Source organism: Canis lupus, chromosome X (assembly GCF_003254725.2).
Source record: "Canis lupus dingo isolate Sandy chromosome X, ASM325472v2, whole genome shotgun sequence".
In the NCBI taxonomy this organism is placed as follows: domain Eukaryota; kingdom Metazoa; phylum Chordata; class Mammalia; order Carnivora; family Canidae; genus Canis; species Canis lupus.
The window spans coordinates 53,049,166-53,067,861 of record NC_064281.1 but is presented as its reverse complement, the minus strand read 5'-3'; the positions used below and the strand labels follow the sequence as shown (position 1 = coordinate 53,067,861).

The 18,696-nt window shown below is 47.2% G+C and overlaps 1 protein-coding gene across 3 annotated transcripts in view; it reads right to left on the bottom strand.

Moving 5' to 3' along the window:
* Positions 1–18,696, bottom strand: part of STARD8 (StAR related lipid transfer domain containing 8) — an 82,993-nt gene that overhangs the window by 40,803 nt on the left and 23,494 nt on the right. For 2 of the 3 annotated variants that reach the window (XM_025466074.3, XM_035712010.2), the window contains exon 1: positions 1,214–1,424. The exons of the other annotated variant lie outside the window; for it this stretch is intronic. In XM_025466074.3, coding sequence (XP_025321859.1) covers positions 1,214–1,331 — 118 coding nt within the window. In that variant the 5' untranslated portion in view covers positions 1,332–1,424. Of the gene's footprint in view, positions 1–1,213; positions 1,425–18,696 lie in introns of those variants that run through there. 3 annotated transcript variants of the gene reach the window in all.

Sequence of the window (18,696 nt, the reverse complement as noted above, 5' to 3'; positions counted from 1 at the left end):
AATGGAGCTCTCATGCCAATGGAAGAGGCAACAGCAGCCCAACCCAGGCAGGTGGGTAGCCAGGTCAGGTCCCAGGGGATAGGGACAGAGGGGGCAGTAAGGCTCCCAGGTGGGATACTTGATATCTCTGGATCAACAGACCCCTATGAAACACCAGGAAAGTGGCTCCTGGATCAGGGACCAGGACCCTACAGCTCTGGCTTCTACCCTCCTTTTATCACCGAGGAACTGTGTGACCTGGCTCAGAGTCTGGCTCTCTCTGGGCCTCAGGGTCCACATGTGTACAGTCAGAGTGTCGGCTCTGAGGGATTTCTGTGGGCCCTGTCCTTTAAAGTGTGGTTATGCTCCATGACAAACCTATGCTGAGAAACCCAACCCATTTTGCTGTCTCCTACCTGCCAGGAGCAAGGGAGAACTTACTGGGGGAAAGGAAGCATCAGGGCCTGGAATTTTTTTTAAGTGCTCAGAGAAACACATTTTTTTCAGTTTTTAAAAAGACAAAGTGCCAGCTAGTCTGGGAGACCTGTGGAATGGAAAGAGGCCTTGGGATGGAGTTTTGAGGCAATTCAAGGTGACTCCAAAGGTGCTGCCAGGGTGTCTGGGCCATGTCATGCAACAAGGGGAGAGAGTGAAGCAGTCAGGGTCCCCTGGAGTGATAGGGGGTGTGCGAGCTACCAGCTAGGAAGTAAGACCCAAGGATGAGGAGACAAAAAGAGGGATAGAGGGGCAGAGAGGGTGGGTCAAAGCAAAAATGTAAGCCGAGGGTCAGACATACAGCGGGACAGGAAGATAGACAGGAGGGTGGAAGTGTGACGCCAGAGGCAGAGACAAAGAAAGTGCTGGAGGACTAGGGGGGGAGGGACATACCACTAATTAAATGCCTACTACATGCTCACGAGCATCCTCCTTTGAGCGGAGGATGAAAGCAGCGGGAGAGGAGGTGGGTGAGGAGAATCCAGATGGACAGACCTTGAGAAAGAGCAAGAGCTGGCTAAGCGTTAGATGAAAGCAGGGGTGCAAGGGTGGCAGGTCGGAAAAAAAACCGGAGTGCCAGCCAGGGGTGAAATTCAGACAAAAATGGACAGAGGACAGAGATGAAAATGAGGCTGCCACCAGAGACACGGAGGCGAGGGCGGCTCGCATTTCGCCTAGCCCGATGGCAGCGCCCCTGGGCCCTGACCCCCCCGCAGGGGTCTGCCCCCGCTCTGTTCACCTGGCTTCCAGCGCGGGGGGTCCCAGCGGGTGCCCTTCACGGCCCTAGGCTTCCACGGCATCCACGTCCAGGGCTTTGGGAGCCTCGAAGCTGGTCCCCCGCCCCGCGCTTCGGCCATGCGTCCGCCGGAGACTCCGAGGCAGAGCACTGGCTCCTGGGGAGGGCGGGGGTCGCACCCAGACAGAACGACAGGCAGGGAGGACGGCGGCTCTGGCGCAGGGGTAGGCAGGGAGGGGCTGAGGGAATGACGGCCTGGGTTGCCCCGCCTCCTCAGTGGCGACTGGAAAGTTCCACGCCCCCACCTGGAGCAGGAAGCCCCCCTTCTCTATCCTACACTGGCCTCAAGTCGTTTAGCGCCGCTAGTCTGCCCTCTCCCGTTGCCATGGGCCTCCTCCCCTGGATTGAAGTGACCCTCCGGCCTTTTCCATATTGGCCCCCTATTCCAGCGGGTCTCACCCCTGAGCCAACTCCTTTTTGCGGTCCCATGCCAGTGCAAGATAGTGAAGGTCTTATCACTAGGTCAGCCCCTCCACCTCCTGTTTCCTCCAGATCTCACCAGCCATGTTCCATGGCAGAAGACATTCTGGAACAGCCAGATGGAGAGGGGAACCATGGCCCCGGCCAGCTTGGGGGACTAACTGACTCGCTCACCCACAACCTCCTCCATGCCCTGCTTCTTACCACCCTCCCAGCTCTACTTTGTGTCTCACCAGAGCAGTAGAACCCTGGGTTCCAGCAACAACACCTGGAAATCCTTCTAGTACCAAGAATATCCTGGACCTTGGGAGCAGAAGCATTCCTTTCTTAGAGACTCTCTTACATTAGAGAAGCAAAACTGAGGCCCAAGAATGTAAATGACTTAGTTACTGTCTCAGTGGGACAATTATCTCTGTTGCAGTCCTGCGATGAGGCTCTAAAGTAGTTGAGCACGGTGCTTGGCACGGAGTACAGTCCCCGTAAAGAAAGATTAACTTTTACTCTCAAAGGTTCAGCACTGGAGATCTACCACAAAGAAAGCCTGGACCAGGACCCTAAATTACATGACTCTTTGCCTTACCCCTAACCTCCGCCCACAGCAAATAAACTTGCATTTCCCAATTTGGGGGTGGTGGGGAGTTCTATATGCCTTTGTTTACAATGGGGGAAAGGCAGAAAGTCACCAGTTCTCAGACCTGGCCACTTCCACTCCTGGTGGTGGCCAGTAAGAAGGCAAGATTCTAATAGTGGCTCTGTACTAACTGGACAAAGCCCTCTCTGAACCTCCATTTCCTCACCTGTAAAATGAGGATAATAATCCCATGACTCCTAACTCTGGGAAACAAACAAAGGGTTGCAAAAGGGGAGGTGGGTGGGTGGATGGGGTGACTGAGTGATGGGCACTGAGGGGGGCACTTGATGGGATGAGCACTGGGTGTTATTATACCATATATGTTGGCAAATTGAATTTAAATAAAAAATGTAAAAAAAATAATAATCCCATGACTCAATCAGAATGATGATAAAGAGATACACAGGTGAAGGTCACAGCCCCTCCCTTTACCATCTCCATACCTTGTGCCACTAGCTAAGGCCAAGCAGCACCATTTGTGAGGGACAGGCTAGGAAAAGGAAGAGGAGTTTGTGAATTGGCATGTGTTTACTTGCATGAGATTTGCACTCACTTTTCATAGACTCCATGTCAAAGCTGGAAAGGAATGAGAAATTAACATGTCGATCTCCATGTGTGTCACCCTAGGCCACAGGGCAGTGCTGGCACATGGTAGGTGTTCACAAAGCATTGAGTGACTGTATTCTACCCATAGGGAAGAGAACTTGCTCATCGCATGGTGAGTCTGTTTCACAGTCAAGATAGATCTCTTGTCTACTCCTCTTTCTACAAGGCCGTGTTACTTAATGGATTCTTTCCCCCCATTTGTTCATGAATCAGTGGTGAGCTCACTCCTCTCCCCCAGAACCCTCTGGCCTATGGGCAATCCCCACTCTGGATAAGCTCAGCCAGGAGAAGCAGCCACTGGGAGGCCCCTGTCTGTGCTCAGCTTTGTAGTGCCAAGCCTTTGACTTCTGAGTTTCTAGCAGCCTTGCTGCACTGCCTCTGCCCCAGGGGCAAGCTCCTCTCTGAGGAAGAGGAGGCCCCAGTCAGCTTCCTCCAAGCACAGGAGTTTCCTTTTTGCTCTCTGGTGGGGTGGGAGTGCAAGGACCCAGCCTCTCAGAGCGGCAGCCTAGAAGGAAGGGCGGCAGCAGCCATTTCCTACCCTGCTAAGGCATCTCCCTCCCTGGCTAGTCCCTCCCTTTCCTGAGTTCTGCTGCTTCAGCCCCAGCCAGAACAGTGGTACGAAAGGGCTCTTAAGTTTACCTTGAATCACGGAACCTTGTTACTGGAAAAGGCCTCAGAGCTCATTTATTCCCACCTTCCCCCCAGCGCAGGAATGCCCTCGATCAGCAGAGAGGAGGGGGGCATGTGATCTAACCTCTTACAGCTTCAATTTCCTCCTTCATAAAACTGACAGGAGGACACCTACCTGCCAGTGTTGTTGTGGGAAGGAATGTGAGAACAGATTTAACAAAAGCTATTGTGCACTGAGCACTATCTGCCCAGCCTTGTTCCAAGTGTTTTGTGGTTATTCGTCTATTGAGTTTTTACCACAACCCTCTGAAGTAGGTTCCTTGTTGCTATTCTCATCATCGTCACCATCACCCTCTTTTCACAGATGGAGAAACTGAGGGATGACAAAGGTAACGTGACTTGCCTAAGTTCACGCAGCTAATAAGTGACGGTGGCAGAATTTGAACCCCAAACCTCAGTTTTCACCCATATCCTGACGGTGATCATCTTTACCCCAGAGAATGAGCCATTGTTAAAGTTATCTGAGCTCACATGTGTCTGTGTGGCTGGAACATTTGTACCCAAGTGTCCCTAAGGGTTGGGGGGAAGAATGCATAGAAACCATTAGGGAGCTGGAGACATAACGGGAAGCTTTGTCTCTATGCAGAGGATGTCTTTGAAGTCCCTCTTATCTGAAACATGTACTTGAATTTCCTGGTTAACTCCGGTATGCATCCATGTTGTTTTCTTCTAAAATGGGGGCTTTTCTCCTTTAAGCCTTTGAGGAAAGTTGATGCTCCAAGAAGATGGGCTACATTGATCCTGGGCATTTGTGTGTGCCAAGCCACTGCCTTTTACCCCAGAGGTACCACATACCTAGCACATGCTGGGCCCTTAGTCACTGAGAACAGCTAATGTTAACGACGTGTTTCTTATGAGCCAACATTCTGAGCACTTTCCACATATGACTAAATCATTGTGACACTCCTATGAGGAGGTAAAATTATCAGCATTGCCTAATTTTCCAGTGGGAGAACTGTAGCACAGAGAGGTTAAGCAATTAGCTCCAGGTCACACAATTCGTAAGTGACCACTAGGTTTTAAACCCCAACAGGGACGCCTGAGTGTCTCAGCGGTTGAACGTCTGCCTTTTGCTCAGGGCATGATCCCGGGAACCGGGATCAAGTCCCACATTGGGGTCCCTGCGAGGAGCCTGCTTCTCCCTCTGCCCATGTCTCTGCCTCTCTCTCTCTCTTTCTCTGTGTCTCTTATAAATAAATAATCTTAAAAAAATAAAAAAAATAAACCCAACAGCCTGTCAGCCTTGGCTGGTAACCGCTACACATGCTGCCTCTCAGGCCATGAAGGAGACTCTTACCCACACATCTCTACCTTCTACCAGGATGATTGAGTTGATTCTCGGCAGAAGCAGGACTTACTCCAATTAGATGAGCAGCTCCTTGAGGGCAGGTACACAGTGTCTCTCCCACTGACTCACCCTTTCCCAGATGATGCTAAGCCAGGGTCTGGGCTGCAGGTAGGGCTTGTCTTCCATTCATCTGTGGCAACTGACTGCCCTGGCTTGTGGCAGTCTCTTAGACCTAGCACCTGCTGGGCTGGTAGACAGAGCACTAGCATTTCACACGGGAATCCTCTGCCACTCTCTGTGGCAAAGGTCCAGCTTCAGAAATGGCTGCACATCATACACAGGGACAAGTCCATGCCTCTAACATTGACATTCAAAGCTCTGCACAAGGTCCCACAGCCAAGTCAGCTGGCTTTCCCAGAACACCCAATATGTCATTAACCTTCCAAACGTGGTACATGTGATCTCCTCTGTCACAAAAACACTCATTCTTATTTCTTTTGACTTATTTTACAAACACAAACACTTATATGGAGCTTTCTGTGTGCCCGGCACTGTTCTCAACTGTTTGCGCATTTTAATTCATGGACTCCTTACAGAAACCCTGCAGGTATTGTGACTGTGCCATTGAGAGAACAGAGGTACAAAGAGACTAACTTATTTGCCCTATCTCCTGCACCTGGCAACGTCCTACATAGCCCTGTAGACTTTCCGATGAATACCATAAGCCATTCCCCATCTGAGTGCTTCCGCAGCTCAGTTATATCAGCAATCATTCTATACTGAGTTTAGTTATCTAGATGTCTTCCTGCCCAATAAGAGTGTGAATTGCCTGAAAGCTGTGTTTACTCATGGTATATCCGTTGCTCAGGAAGGAGTTTGGCATTGAGTTGGCACTTAGGGAACATTCACTAAAGTACTGATGACAATTGAGAGAATGAGTGAGCAAGTGGCCCCAAAGCAGCCTCAACCATGCCAAATGGTTGCTGAGAAATTTTGGATTTTCTTTCCCTGATGTCATTGGGATAGAGGAACGTGAAAGGTGACTCAATGACCAAACATGAAATGCAACCACAGGTAGTGAGAGGGGAAGAGAGAGAACCCTGCCCTCTCTTCCACCATCCCACCATTTGTGTGGTTAGACTAAACCTGGCACCCTGACCACAAGGACATTTGGGTTGATGAGACATCTCATGAGCCACAGGAACTGGCAGCTCTGGGGTATGCTCTGGAGAATTGAACTCAATGGATTCTGTGTTTCTCCCTCAAAGGCCCCAGGACTGCCTCTGCAATTCAGAGGTTCATATGGAAAAGAGTGAAGGGTCTGTCATCCCAAGGGGTTAGAGTTTGCTGCTTTTAGTCTCAATATTTATGCTTCAATGAACTCTTCATCCACCTCTTACTGGCCAAATGCACTTTGTGGGAAAGCAGAGGGGAGTTTGGCCACAGCTCTGGTCTGAAAGTCCTGGTTCCACCATTCAGTAGCTGTGTGACCTTTGACAAGTTACAGAGCCTAGAAAATAGAAATAGTTTTTTTTTCTACCCTGCAAACACAGCTTGAGATAAGTAAGTGCAAAATGACGAGATGCAGAGAAAATGGCAGTGAGAGTGCTACAGCATTCTGCAGCTTCTCAGGTAAAGGCAGGTAGCTGAGGGGCCTGAACCTCAGCCTCTCCCCTATCTCGCCCTGCCTGAGACTCCAGAACAATCATTCACCTTTTCTGGGCCTTTATAAAATGGGAAAGATAATTCCTAGGCCCTTGCAGCCAAGGCTTAGTAAGAGGGATGCTGGATGGGAAGCAGTAGTGTATCCATGTATGGATTTTATCAGCTCCAGAGAGAGGAAAGGAATCCCTGAGCACTGCACTGAAACTCTCAAAGCATCCTTGGGTTTGAACACCAGCTTTAAAAAAAAAAAAAAGATTTTATTTATTTGTGAGAGAAAGCATGAGTGTTCACAAGAGTGTGGGGGAGGGGCAGAGGCAGAGGGAGAAGCAGACTCTCCACTGAGCAGGGAGCGCCAAGCACGCAGGGCTCGATCCCAGGACCCCAGGATCATAACCTGAGCCAAAGGCAGATCCTCAACAGACTGAGCCACCCAGGCGCCTGCTGGACACCAGCTTTAACACTTGATGACATGTCATATCACCTCTCTGGGTCTCAGTTTCCTCACTTGTTAAATGGAGACAATAACACCTACCTCCCTAAGATGTTATATGGATCAGAGGTAAAAGTATCGGTGAGATGCCTTTATCAATGACAAGATTGCCCCTTAGCCCTTCACCCTGCTTTACTTCTTTCTTCCCGCCCCTGAATCATGTATGCTGTATAGTTCGAATCTTCATTGAATCTTTCTGCCTTTATCTGGCTCCACCCCCAGCCATCCCCCCATCCCCACTCCCCAGCATTAGTACATGCACCTTTACCCTGGTGAACTCTCAGAAAGCCCCTCCTCCACTTCCCATCATCTGGCAGGGTGCAGCACCCAGCCCACAGTAACGTGCATCTTGCACTATGGCTTAGCGGATCAGGGCTCTGTCTATTTGAGCAACTGGTCTTGCTATGAGCAAAAGCTGCTTTTATGTCAGAGGAGTAGTTTGCAGGTTAGGAGTCCTTAATCTGCCTCCTGCATCCCCCCCCTCTTGTGACTGGTCCAAAGGGCCAGCAAACCATGGCCGTGGGCAGGCTTTATTTCCATCCATCAGCTGGTATGTTCCTACGGGATTCTAGACCAGTGCATGAGAGAGCACCCAAGTGGTGCGGGACTTCCATGGAAGACCGCCCTGGAGTTGGTGGGCCCTCAGAGAGCATCCGCTCCACCCCATCATGGTCCAGATGAAAATCTTGAGGCCTATCCAGGGAGGGGCAAGCAACTCAGAGTCAACTGCAACCATGCTTTGCCCACCCATATTTGCCTCTGGAAAATACAGTCTTCTAGAGCTCTCATGGGGCCTGGGCTGATCAAGTGATTAGGTCAGAAGAAGGGATTCCAGAGAAGTCCCAAGGTTCTCTAGGAGGAACTTCTCCTGTACTTTTTTCCTCTATGTGATTTCCTCAGGTAACCCATGCTAAAGCCTGGAAGTAAAAGCTGGCAAAACATAGCTTCTTAGATTAAAGAGCAGCACACCTTGAACGGATAGGGGTGCCCACATGCAGAGCTGGACCAGGGGCCGAGCATCAGGCCATTCTCCCGCACTTCCCTGACAACAATGGGCTGGAAGCCTGGCTGCCATCCCGGAATCCTGGAGGCAAAGAAGCCTTCTAAAAAAATGCCCAGTTAAGGCTGAGAGTCCAATCAGAAGGCCAGAATGGCAAATTTAGCCCCAGGTCAGATGCATTCCCCAGACTGGAACCCTTAGGGACAGGGGACTACATCCCTTGTCAAAACAGAACCCCAACACCTGTGCAGTGAGAGGCCCCACAACAGTAGGGCATTGTCCTATTGTCTTGAAGTCTAGGGTGGCTCCAGTAGGATAGGAGGGTTCACAGGGTCTGGCTCACACACAAGACTCAGGGCCAGGGCTTCTGGCTCAGCCTCCCCTTCCCGCCTGCTCACCGTCCTTTCCTAGCTGTTCTCTGCCCGAGCCTAGCATGTTCTGTGTTCTAGCTTAACCAAGGAGGCTTTTCTTCTCCACTAAGTTATGCCCTCCATGCCTAGTGATGCCACCTCCACCCCCCTCTGCCTTTGACTAGCTGGCCAACCTTGGGCATGTTACTCACCCTTTTGGGTTCATGATACCTTCATCTGAGCATAAAAAGGTTGGAGGGATTACATCAGCAGGCTTGCAGATCGCTCCTCACTGTGACCAGAGAAGACCTTCAAGGCCTACCTTGAGGATGTTGGGCAAGGCGAGAATACATAAAGGCTGAACCAGGAGGCTCTAGACCCCCACTCCTACCCAACATTGGTGAAATCAGAGCCATGTTACTTTTTCTCTGTTCTATATATGGGAGTTCTACATTGAATTCAGTCTGGGCTGGAGGAAAGGCTCTGCATCTAAGAAAAATGTCAAGGATAATGGACTATGTTCTTCTTGCACCTGGGTCTCACAGTTGCCTTCTGAGTGATTGTTATACACCACTGTGATACAAATAAAACTTTTAGAGCAGTGCCCAGCCCATAATGCTGAAGTCAATTGTAGCTACTATCTGTTGAAAACTACATGCCAGGGGAACCCTGGGTGGCGCAGTGGTTTAGCGCCTGCCTTTGGCCCAGGGCGCGATCCTGGAGACCCGGGATCAAATCCCACGTCGGGCTCCAGGTGCATGGAGCCTGCTTCTCCCTCTGCCTATGTTTCTGCCTCTCTCTCTCTGTGTGTGTGTGTGACTATCATAAATAAATAACAAATTAAAAAAAAAGAAAACTACATGCCAGGAATTGTTCCAAGGCTCTGCCTGGGTAAACTCACCTGATCCTTACAAATCTTCTCAAGAAGGTATTATCATCATCCCCACTTTACAGGTAAGGACACTGACAGAGAAGTTAAGCAACTTGCCCAGGATCACACCACTGATGAGAGGTGCAATAGGGATTTGAATATAGGCGGTCGGGCCCTGGGGCCCCGTTGTTCATCAGCGCAAACTATGTGTTCTTGATACATACGTAGATATCTGTATTATTCTTTTGGTTGTTATTATTTTCATTGGCAAGTGATATTAGCCCTCGTACGTAAAATGGGCTGAGTTCACCTCACAATGTGACCATGTGCCTAAAATTGGATCATGGCTGGAGAGCGAGTGCATGCCCACTCTGACAACCAGTCCAGGCCGTATGGTGCCCTCATGTGCCAAAATCTGAGGCAAAGCCTACTGTCCAGGGCAACTTCCCCAAACAATGATGTGGAAAAATACTGCATCTGCTAAGAAGGACTGGCTCGCATGTGCAGAGTCTAAAAGAAACTGGACAGCATAGCTGGTGGGAACTTAGAAGGTAGCTAGATGTCCTGCATGCAATGAGACACTGCTGACTTGCTACGTTCAGCCCTTACTGAGCCTACAACTCTGAATATTCTCCATCTGCCTGGTTTAACCTTCCTTCTTCCTTTTTTCCCCTTTTCTGGCCCCCACTATTTTTCTCTTCCTCTCTCCTTCCTCTCCTTGCTCAGCAAGACTCACAATAACTTGTTGAACCACAACCTCATGTTTCTTATATTCCCACTTTCCAGGGGAATTTTTCAGATGACCCCAACTGATTGATCCTCCCCTCTCTGCCCATTTTCATCTCTTTTGGCCCTCACCCACTTTCTCCAGGCCAGTTCCTTTAACATGAGTGCCCTTAGCCCAGAGGCTCCCTTTTCCCCTCCTTAACTTGGCTGTCAGAGCCAGTAGCTCCCTGGGAAAATCCCTTCCCATTTCTGGGTCTCTGTTTCCCCAGCCGTTAAAGGTTAGCTAGTGATTGGACTAAATGATACCTGAGGAGCTTTCCAGCTCTCGTTTCAACCATTTACAGCTGGCCCATTTAAAAAATTGAATCTTCTTAGCCATCTCTCTCTCTCTCTCTCTCTCTCTCCCACCTATATTTGTATCTATATCTACATCCACATGCACACACATGGGGAACTCCAAAAGCATTAGCTGGACCAGAATCTGGGGAACTGGGAGCTGAGGGAGGGTAGAGGCTGGAAAGAGCAGTTGCAGGATTTTCAAAGTCAGATGTCATTTTGAAAGCCAAGTAACTTTAGAAGAATGGGCCTCTCAGCTGGGGTTGTCTCCAAAGGAAAGTCAAGAACTATGTGCCCAGAGGTAGGACAGGAATATAGCACCAATCCCTCTAGGTATAGCCCACCCTCTGGGATTTGGTTCCATATCTCCTATCGTTCACCACCTGTCTGTTCTAGACAAGTCGTCTGGGCTAAAGGCAATGGAAACTCAGGCCCAGAGGGACCACAGGTTCTGTTCTCAGGGTCTCATATTCAAGTTGCAGATATAAGCATGGAACGAAAGAGAGCACCCTTTACAGTTTCCAAAAATGCTTTTATTTCTCATCTCATTTGGTCTTTACAACAGTACTGTGAGATAGCAGGAGAGGAATCATCCCATTTTACAGAGCAGAGGACTGAGAATCAAAGAGGAGACCGAGTTCACCAAAGCTAATCTGACCAGCAAATGGAGACCTGAGGCACAAGCCCAAGTGTTTTGTCTCCAGAGTCAAGACTCTATCCAAAGCATCATGCTCTTGCCTTTTCTTTTTTTTTAAGATTCTTTTTTTTTTATGATAGTCACAGAGAGAGAGAGAAGCAGAGACACAGGCAGAGGGAGAAGCAGGCTCCTGCACCGGGAGCCCGACGTGGGATTCGATCCCGGGTCTCCAGGATCGCGCCCTGGGCCAAAGGCAGGCGCCAAACCACTGCGCCACCCAGGGATCCCATCTTGCCTTTTCAATAGCTTTGACCAACAGAAGCTTTCTGGGAAGCTTCCAAGAAACCTCCAAACAGTGGTTAGTTATGAAAAGTGGGAATGAGGGATTATAGGACTTTGGTTCTCTGTTTTATATCCATATACAGGTTGAATGTTTTCCTTGGAGAATGTATTTTATTTCTAATTCACATGTGAAAGGAAATTGCTCCAACATGAGGCAGAATATGGTCCATACTAGGAGACTGATACACAGTATGCTGGGGACTGAAGTGGGAGATTACAGTATTTTGAAAAGAGCTTTGAAAAATGGCAAAGTTCTAAACAGACTGAGATGGGGGTGGGGAGTCCCAGAATCCCAGAGACTGTAGCAGTCAGCTTTCCAGCTCAGCAGCTGTTGCTGACTTCTGAGACAACGAGCCAGCCTAGAAGGAATTCTTCCTGAACAATTAGGCACATACAGTGGACAGGATTTCCTGTTTTCTTCTCTTTTCTCATTTTCTATTGTGAGGTACCTGGGTCAGAGCCCACGGCTTGGGAAACACCTGCTTCATCCACCCACCCCTCACCTGGATTGTGATCCCAGATTGCCAATCCAGCCAGACAGAGGCAGAAGGACCAGCAGACTTACAAACAGAAGAGGGTTCCAGCCCGGCCACCCCACACTGCTTTTAACTTTTTTTTTACTGGAGTCCAGTATCAAACTATCAGGTGATAAGACTGATCACTTCTTTTTTGGAAAACTAAGATTGAATACCTTTTCAGTTAAGGGCCACATAAGCATAGTGTGTAGGAGATAGAGGGCTTTAAAATCCACTCTCTCCAATCCCTTCATTTTAATGGTGAATAAGTCCGGGTCCAGGAGGAGAAAAGACTTGCCCAAGGTCACAGAGTTTGTTAGCAGTAAAATCATCATGCCTGGTTATACTTTAGCCCCTACTGACAAATGACCCTTGCCATGAGCTAGGCCACGTAGGAGCTCATTGGCAGACAGGAGAAAGCAAGCAGATCTGGTCTTTGGAGGCCCATGGTATACCAGGCAACATCTGATCTTTCTATCACTCTACTGGAAGAAGTTGCCCTCTGGCCTGCACACTGCTTTCCTGAAGTGGGGGTGGGGCCCTAAAGCCAAGATTCCACATTGGCTCTCCCCATCTCAGAGGCCCAGGGGCTCATTCCTAAGGCCATAGCTCCTGTTTTCTTAATCTCAATTCAGACTTCTGGGCTGCAGAAAACATCTTTTCTTTCCTTCCTCCTACTGCCTGGGCTAGTCATGGTGGTCATTTTATAATCTTAATAACTATTATTTGTATATTGTCTGGGAGCTTATAGAGCACTCTTACACTGCCACACTTAGTTCCCACAACAACCCAGAAGATGGGTATTTTGATCCTCATTTTAAAACTGAGGCTCAGAGAGATGATCATACAGCTAATAAGTGACAGAGTCAGAATTCAATCCATAGTTGTCTGAATTCTCCAGAAACTGATTTCTTTCCACCACTTTAAGGCTATCTTTTTGGCTTGTTCCTCGACAAAGACAAATGGGCAGATGGGTGGATGGAAAGACAAAATAATTGTTCTTGAGCACACCCTGTCTGCGGCTTGCTCTGTATTGGGCATGAAGATACAGAGAGGAGTGAGACAAAGTTTCTACCCTCAGGAAGCCCACCATTTCAGTAAGTGCTTCTCAAACTTTTTCACCAAAAAACCAATTGGTTGACCAGAATGAACTCATTCCCCACACAGCCCCAAGGAGCTGGAGATGCCCATGTAGTCGGCCTCAAGTATGAAATTTCTTCAAAGTCTCCATTTTCATCCCACAGATTCACATGAATTTTGCATGCTATTCCATAACATTTATGTGCTTGTTTTATTTTTTTAAAGATTTATTTATTTATTCATGAAAGACATAGAGAAAGAGGCAGAGGGAGAAGCAGGCAGGCTCCTTGCAGGAGCCTGATGCAGGACTTGATCCCAGAACTCCAGGATCACGCCCTGAACCAAAGGCAGGATCATGCCTTGAGCCAAAGGCAGACGCTCAACTGCTGAGCCACCCAAGCATCCCTCTGCGTTTGTTTTAATATAAAAATAATGCTTCCTCTGCCCATATCTTTTAAGGAGAATGAGCCATTAATTCCAAGCAGATTTTCTTGGAAGCATCTTCCAAGAAGAGGTTCTGCTTGCCACTGGCCCAAGGGAACACATAGTCTTAGAAGCCAGAGACAGTAGTATATTTTTGTGTTCCGAAAGAACTCTTACTATGTAAGACTAAGATTTTTGATAAAGATGCTGTGTGAGTATGTGTATGCACACACACATGCATGTAGCACATGGTCATGTGTGCCTATAGAAGCTCCAGAGGTGACCAGAACTGTTTCTCTGTGGGGCCATGTTTCTTTGGCACCCAGATGATCCACACTTTTACCCTGTCAACTACCTGTGAACTAATCATGTTCCTCAATGCCAAAATCAGAACTGGGAAAGGCCCAAAGGGTTCTTTTTCCTTTTTTATTTTCTATTTTTTACATTCAATTAACACAGGCTGTATTATGAGTTTCAGAGTTCAGTGATTTATCAGTTGCATATAACACCAAGTACTCATTCCATCACGTGCCCTCCTTAATGCCTGTCACCCAGTTACCCCATGCCCCTACACCTCTCGCCTCCAGCAACTCTCAGTTTGTTTGCTATGGTTAAAAGTCTCCTATGGTTTATCTCCCTCTCTGATTTCATCTTATTTTAATATATACAATGGAACATTACTCAGCCATCAGAAATTGAAATCTTGCCATTTGCAATGATGTGGGTGGAAATAGAGGGTATTGTGCTAAGCCAAATAAGTCAATCAGAGAAAGACAATTATCATATGATTCCACTCATATGTAGAACTTAAGAAACAAAACAGAAGAGCAAAGAGGAAGGGTGGAACTTCTTTTTTTTTTTAAAGAAGAACCTTTTGCATTGTCTCTTTTGGTAATTGTGATTGGGAAACAATATGGTACCCACCTCTCAGTGACAGAGAGCTGAGAGGGGAGAAAGCCAGGCAAACTTATAGCAGCTCATGTGAGGCAATGAAGTAGTTACTCTGAGGGATATTTGGGGACTGACAAAGTGCTTCCCTTCTTTTGCTGTCTTTAAGACAAGAGACATTTACATAGTAAAGCCTGAATGCTCTTCTATTTGTGGGTTCTATAATTAATATCTGCTTTTTCTTGGCTTTAAAGGAAGGTTCTGAGTGACAGCCTACTTTGTTGATCCTCAGATAAACAGGGAAAGGGGCTTGGACCTTCTTCTGGGCCATAGGTTAAAGGAAGCAGGGAATCTCTGGGGGCCAGATGTGGTGATAACAGAAGTAAGATCAAAGTACGACAGTTTCAAGTGGTGGATGGGGAAGAAGAGTTGTAGATTCCGAAACAGTTGCCCTTCCCTCCTTAAGAGTCTCCTTTTGGTCTTATTCTCTTTCCAAACCTTGAAGGTCTTTGTGTTTTGTTTTTAATAAGGAGGACGTTCCCTTCTCTTGTGGAATGTATTCTCTGAAATATCCTGTTTTAGGAGCACATGGACACAAAGTTGGAAGCCTCTGTTCTCAGGAGCCTCACTTCCTATGTTTTCATTTTTCTTCTCAAAATGTAAACCAAACCAGCTCTTCCTGTTTCTGGGTTTGGGATGTGGAAGGTCACACCGCAGGGACCCTCTAGCTAATAGGTCAGAAGGGGCCTTTGAGAGCTGCCCCTTGGCTGCCCTGCCATGAGAGGAACACTGTTTGAATAGAATTTAGTCCTGTGGAAAGAGGAGGAGGAGGAGAATAGCATCCAGGCTGTGATGAGGAACAGCTCTGGTTTTTGATGCCAGTTTGCTTTCCTTTGCCTTTGCCCTTACTCTGGGCCAACCAAAGCCTGGGTACCATAGAGCTCTCACCAGCTGAGCTGCTGATCTTTGGCCATTGGTTGCTGCCAATCAGGAGGAAGTTCAGGGAATTGTCATTGGAATAGTGAGAAATCATTTTGGGTGTTGGAGCTATTTACTCTGGGGAAAGACAGATTCAGGGGAGGACATTATGGGTGAGTGGGAACTTGTGGGAACTTTTGTTTCTTAAGTTCTACATATGAGTGGAATCATAAGTCTCAGTTTTACCACAGATGTGTTGTCTGCTGTTGTGCAGATCACTTTCCTTCTCTGGGCTTTGAGATCTCCAACTACAATGAAGGCATTGAACTGTATGAACTACAAAGTCACTTCCATCAAAGACCTTGGGAAATTCTCAATGCCAGTAGATTGGTCCTGGGAAGAAGGAACGACTTCCATGAGACTCCAAGGGGTGAAAATAGGACAGGTGGGTGAAAGTTGTAAGGCTGATTCTGGTTCTATATAAATCAGAACTTTCAACTGAGTATAGAATGAAAAGGGATACTTGACCATACCTGGAGAATTTGGTCCAAGCCCAAGGGGATACATAGCAGGGATGGTGTAAAAGGGAGGCTATTAGCAATTAAGCACTGGACTAGAGCAGCGATCTCCAACATCTGCTTTTACAGGGTCAACTCCAGTCCTCAAATGAAATATTCATGAAATCCCCAAAAGGTAAAATAAATTTGGTTGAATTAAGCCCCCCTCAACTCTGTCCTTCTTTCACGTACCCAGTGAATCTCTGAGAGCTCTAGAGTTCCTCAGTATTTGGTTTGAAAACCACTGCTTTAATAAGGTCCTTAAGTGCCCTTCCTGACTTGATATCTAGGGCAATCTCAAAGTTTTCAGGGTTTGGTAGAAATGTGTTTTACATGGATCTGCACCATTAGATGGAACTACAGGAACTTCAAGGCCCCACCTCAAGACAATTTGTCATCTGGAGACAGTGGGGTCTGTGTGACAATTTGTAATAGCTAGTGCAGAGGTGAAATGAGAGAGAAGAAAGTCTGCTGAGAGGAAGAAGTCACTAGCCTGATCGCCAGCAGTTCTTTTGCTATGCCTTCAAAAATAGAAGACAGTCCTTTCCAGAGTCATTGTTTATGTGAGGCTCTGTGCTTAGTTCTGGGACTATAGGAGTCAGTCAGATGTAGCTTTCATACACTCATGGTCTTTGGGAGACACAGGAATGAAAGGAGGCAAATGAGGAAGAGTATCATGTGTATAATAGAGATGTGGATCTGATGGAAAGGGAGTCTAAAGGATGGATTAACAGGCCAAGTGTTGGTGTGTCTGGGTGCTGGCACAGACACTCCCAGTGAAGAGTCCAATATGAGAGTTAATTGTATGTATAGGAAATAGAGAGTTGTCCCATGGAGCTCAGAAATGTGAAGATGTGAAGGGAGATGAAAGAAAGATAGGTTGTTTAAGTTGTGAAATACCTTGAATGCCAATGCAAAGAATTTGGACTATGGTCAAAGGTAAGGAACAATCAAAAGTTTTTGAGCACAACCAAATTGTTCTCTTAAAGAGTGAACTCTGGGGATGCCTCGGTGGCTCAGAGGTTGAGCACCTGCCTTCGGCTCAGGTTCTATATAAATCAGGTTCTATATAAATCAGCTCCGGGATCAAGTCCCACATCAGGCTTCCTGCATAGAGCCTGCTTCTCCTTCTGCCTATGTCTCTGCCTCTGTGTGTGTGTGTATGTGTGTGTGTGTGTGTGTGTGTGTGTGTGTGTCATTAACGAATAAATAAATAAAATCTTATAAAAAAGAGTGAACTCTGGCAGTAGTATGGAAAATGGACTGGAATGGAAAGCATGGTGGCAGGAAGACCAGTTAAGAAGTTGTAGCAAGCATCCATGTCAAAGCTGCTAAGGGAGGGCTATCCTCGTGTGAGTGGAAAAGAAGAGGCAGAAGTAGGAAACACTACAAAGAAGTTTCATGGCCATGATTTGGTAACTGGATGACAGCAAATGTGAGAGATGGAAGATGATTCCCATGATTCTTACTTGACTGGGTGGGTGATGGTACATTAATCAAGAAAGAAAGTCCTGTAGAAGGAGAAGGTTTCCAGGAGAATGATGATGAATAGATTTTTAGTGTTGAGTTTGAAGGATTTATGGGATGTTCCCAGGTCTTTTCCAGGCCTGCCATTCCTCTTGTAATTCCCGTTGCCTTCCTAACCCCTGGGTAGTTATCCAATGTCATCCAGCCCTTGCTTTGATATTCTGGACTGGTCCTGTCTGTAAAAATGTCCCACTAGGCTGTGCCTCAGGCCTTTTACCTGACCTGCATCTGTAAGCCCGGGCCTGACTTTCTGTTTTGCATTCCTGGTAACAGGCATTGGGAACCTGGGCTTCCCAGCCCCTTTTGATCCGAAAGGAAGCTATTACACTCCTCTCCAGGTCTGAAAATCCTTGTCCCATCCCGAAGAACATCTTGAAATTGCCCTTTCCACTGACCCTGTCTCCACCTCTCCCTCCTTTCAGTCTGATTCTGGCAGGGGTGGAGGGTCAAGGATGATAGAGAATCAGAGTGCAGAGGACTTTGGGACCTTCTATTTCAATCTTTTCATTTTTCAGACAAGAAAGTTGAAGTCTAGAGAAGGGAAACAACTAAGTCAAAGTCACAGAAAGAGATAATGTCAGACCTGGGACTAGATCTTAAAATTCTCAACGCACAGTCCAATATTTTCCCTTGGCTGAATTCATTGTAGATCATGATAGAAAGATTTCCTGTCTCAAATCATAGTCAATTCCAGATATCCTCTAACTACATAGATCTTTATACTAGTCCAAGTTGCTAGATAAACTATTAGTCAAATACTGGATAAGCTATACCCTGCAAATATTCTTCATGAAATAGTAAATGTTAAATGGCCAAATCTGTCAAGAAATAATTACAAGAATGATTTGATCATTTTTAAAAGAAAGGGAGTAATTGAATTATTATCATGATGTTTATTTTCTTAGGCTCATTATTTCAGTCTCTTGCTCTCCTAAGATTTAGAAGTGATACCAAACAGCAACTTAAATAAACGCACTTAAATTAATATATTTGTTTCTATTTTTTCCCTTTTAAACTGGTCTTCCTGACCCCTCAGAGCTGGAGGGGGGGGGTCTGGGGCAGCTGATACACAGAGTCTGGTGCTAAGGCCAAGCCTGCAATCAGGCCAAAGCCAGTTGAGTTGGGGAACCAGGCTCTTGTTACAAGCCAACTATTACCCCCCAGGTCACTTCTGCCACTTCTACAGGAGCCTGGAAAGAAGCCCTGAATGGTTTAAGGCAACAGAAGGAGCTTTGTGCACTGGGAACAAGGGGCCTCAAGGAGGATTTGGTACAGAGGTAGCAGAGGTCAGCTCAGAAGCCTCCTCATCTCTGCAAGCTGCTGGGAGCCAATGGGTTAAGCAGAGGTGTGAGGTCAACAAGTGAAGGAGTCATTGAATGACAGAGCAGCAAGATACTTTGAGGTCATTAGACCAAATCATTCATTTTATAGTTGGGGGACACTAAAGCCCAGAGAGGGAATGGGAC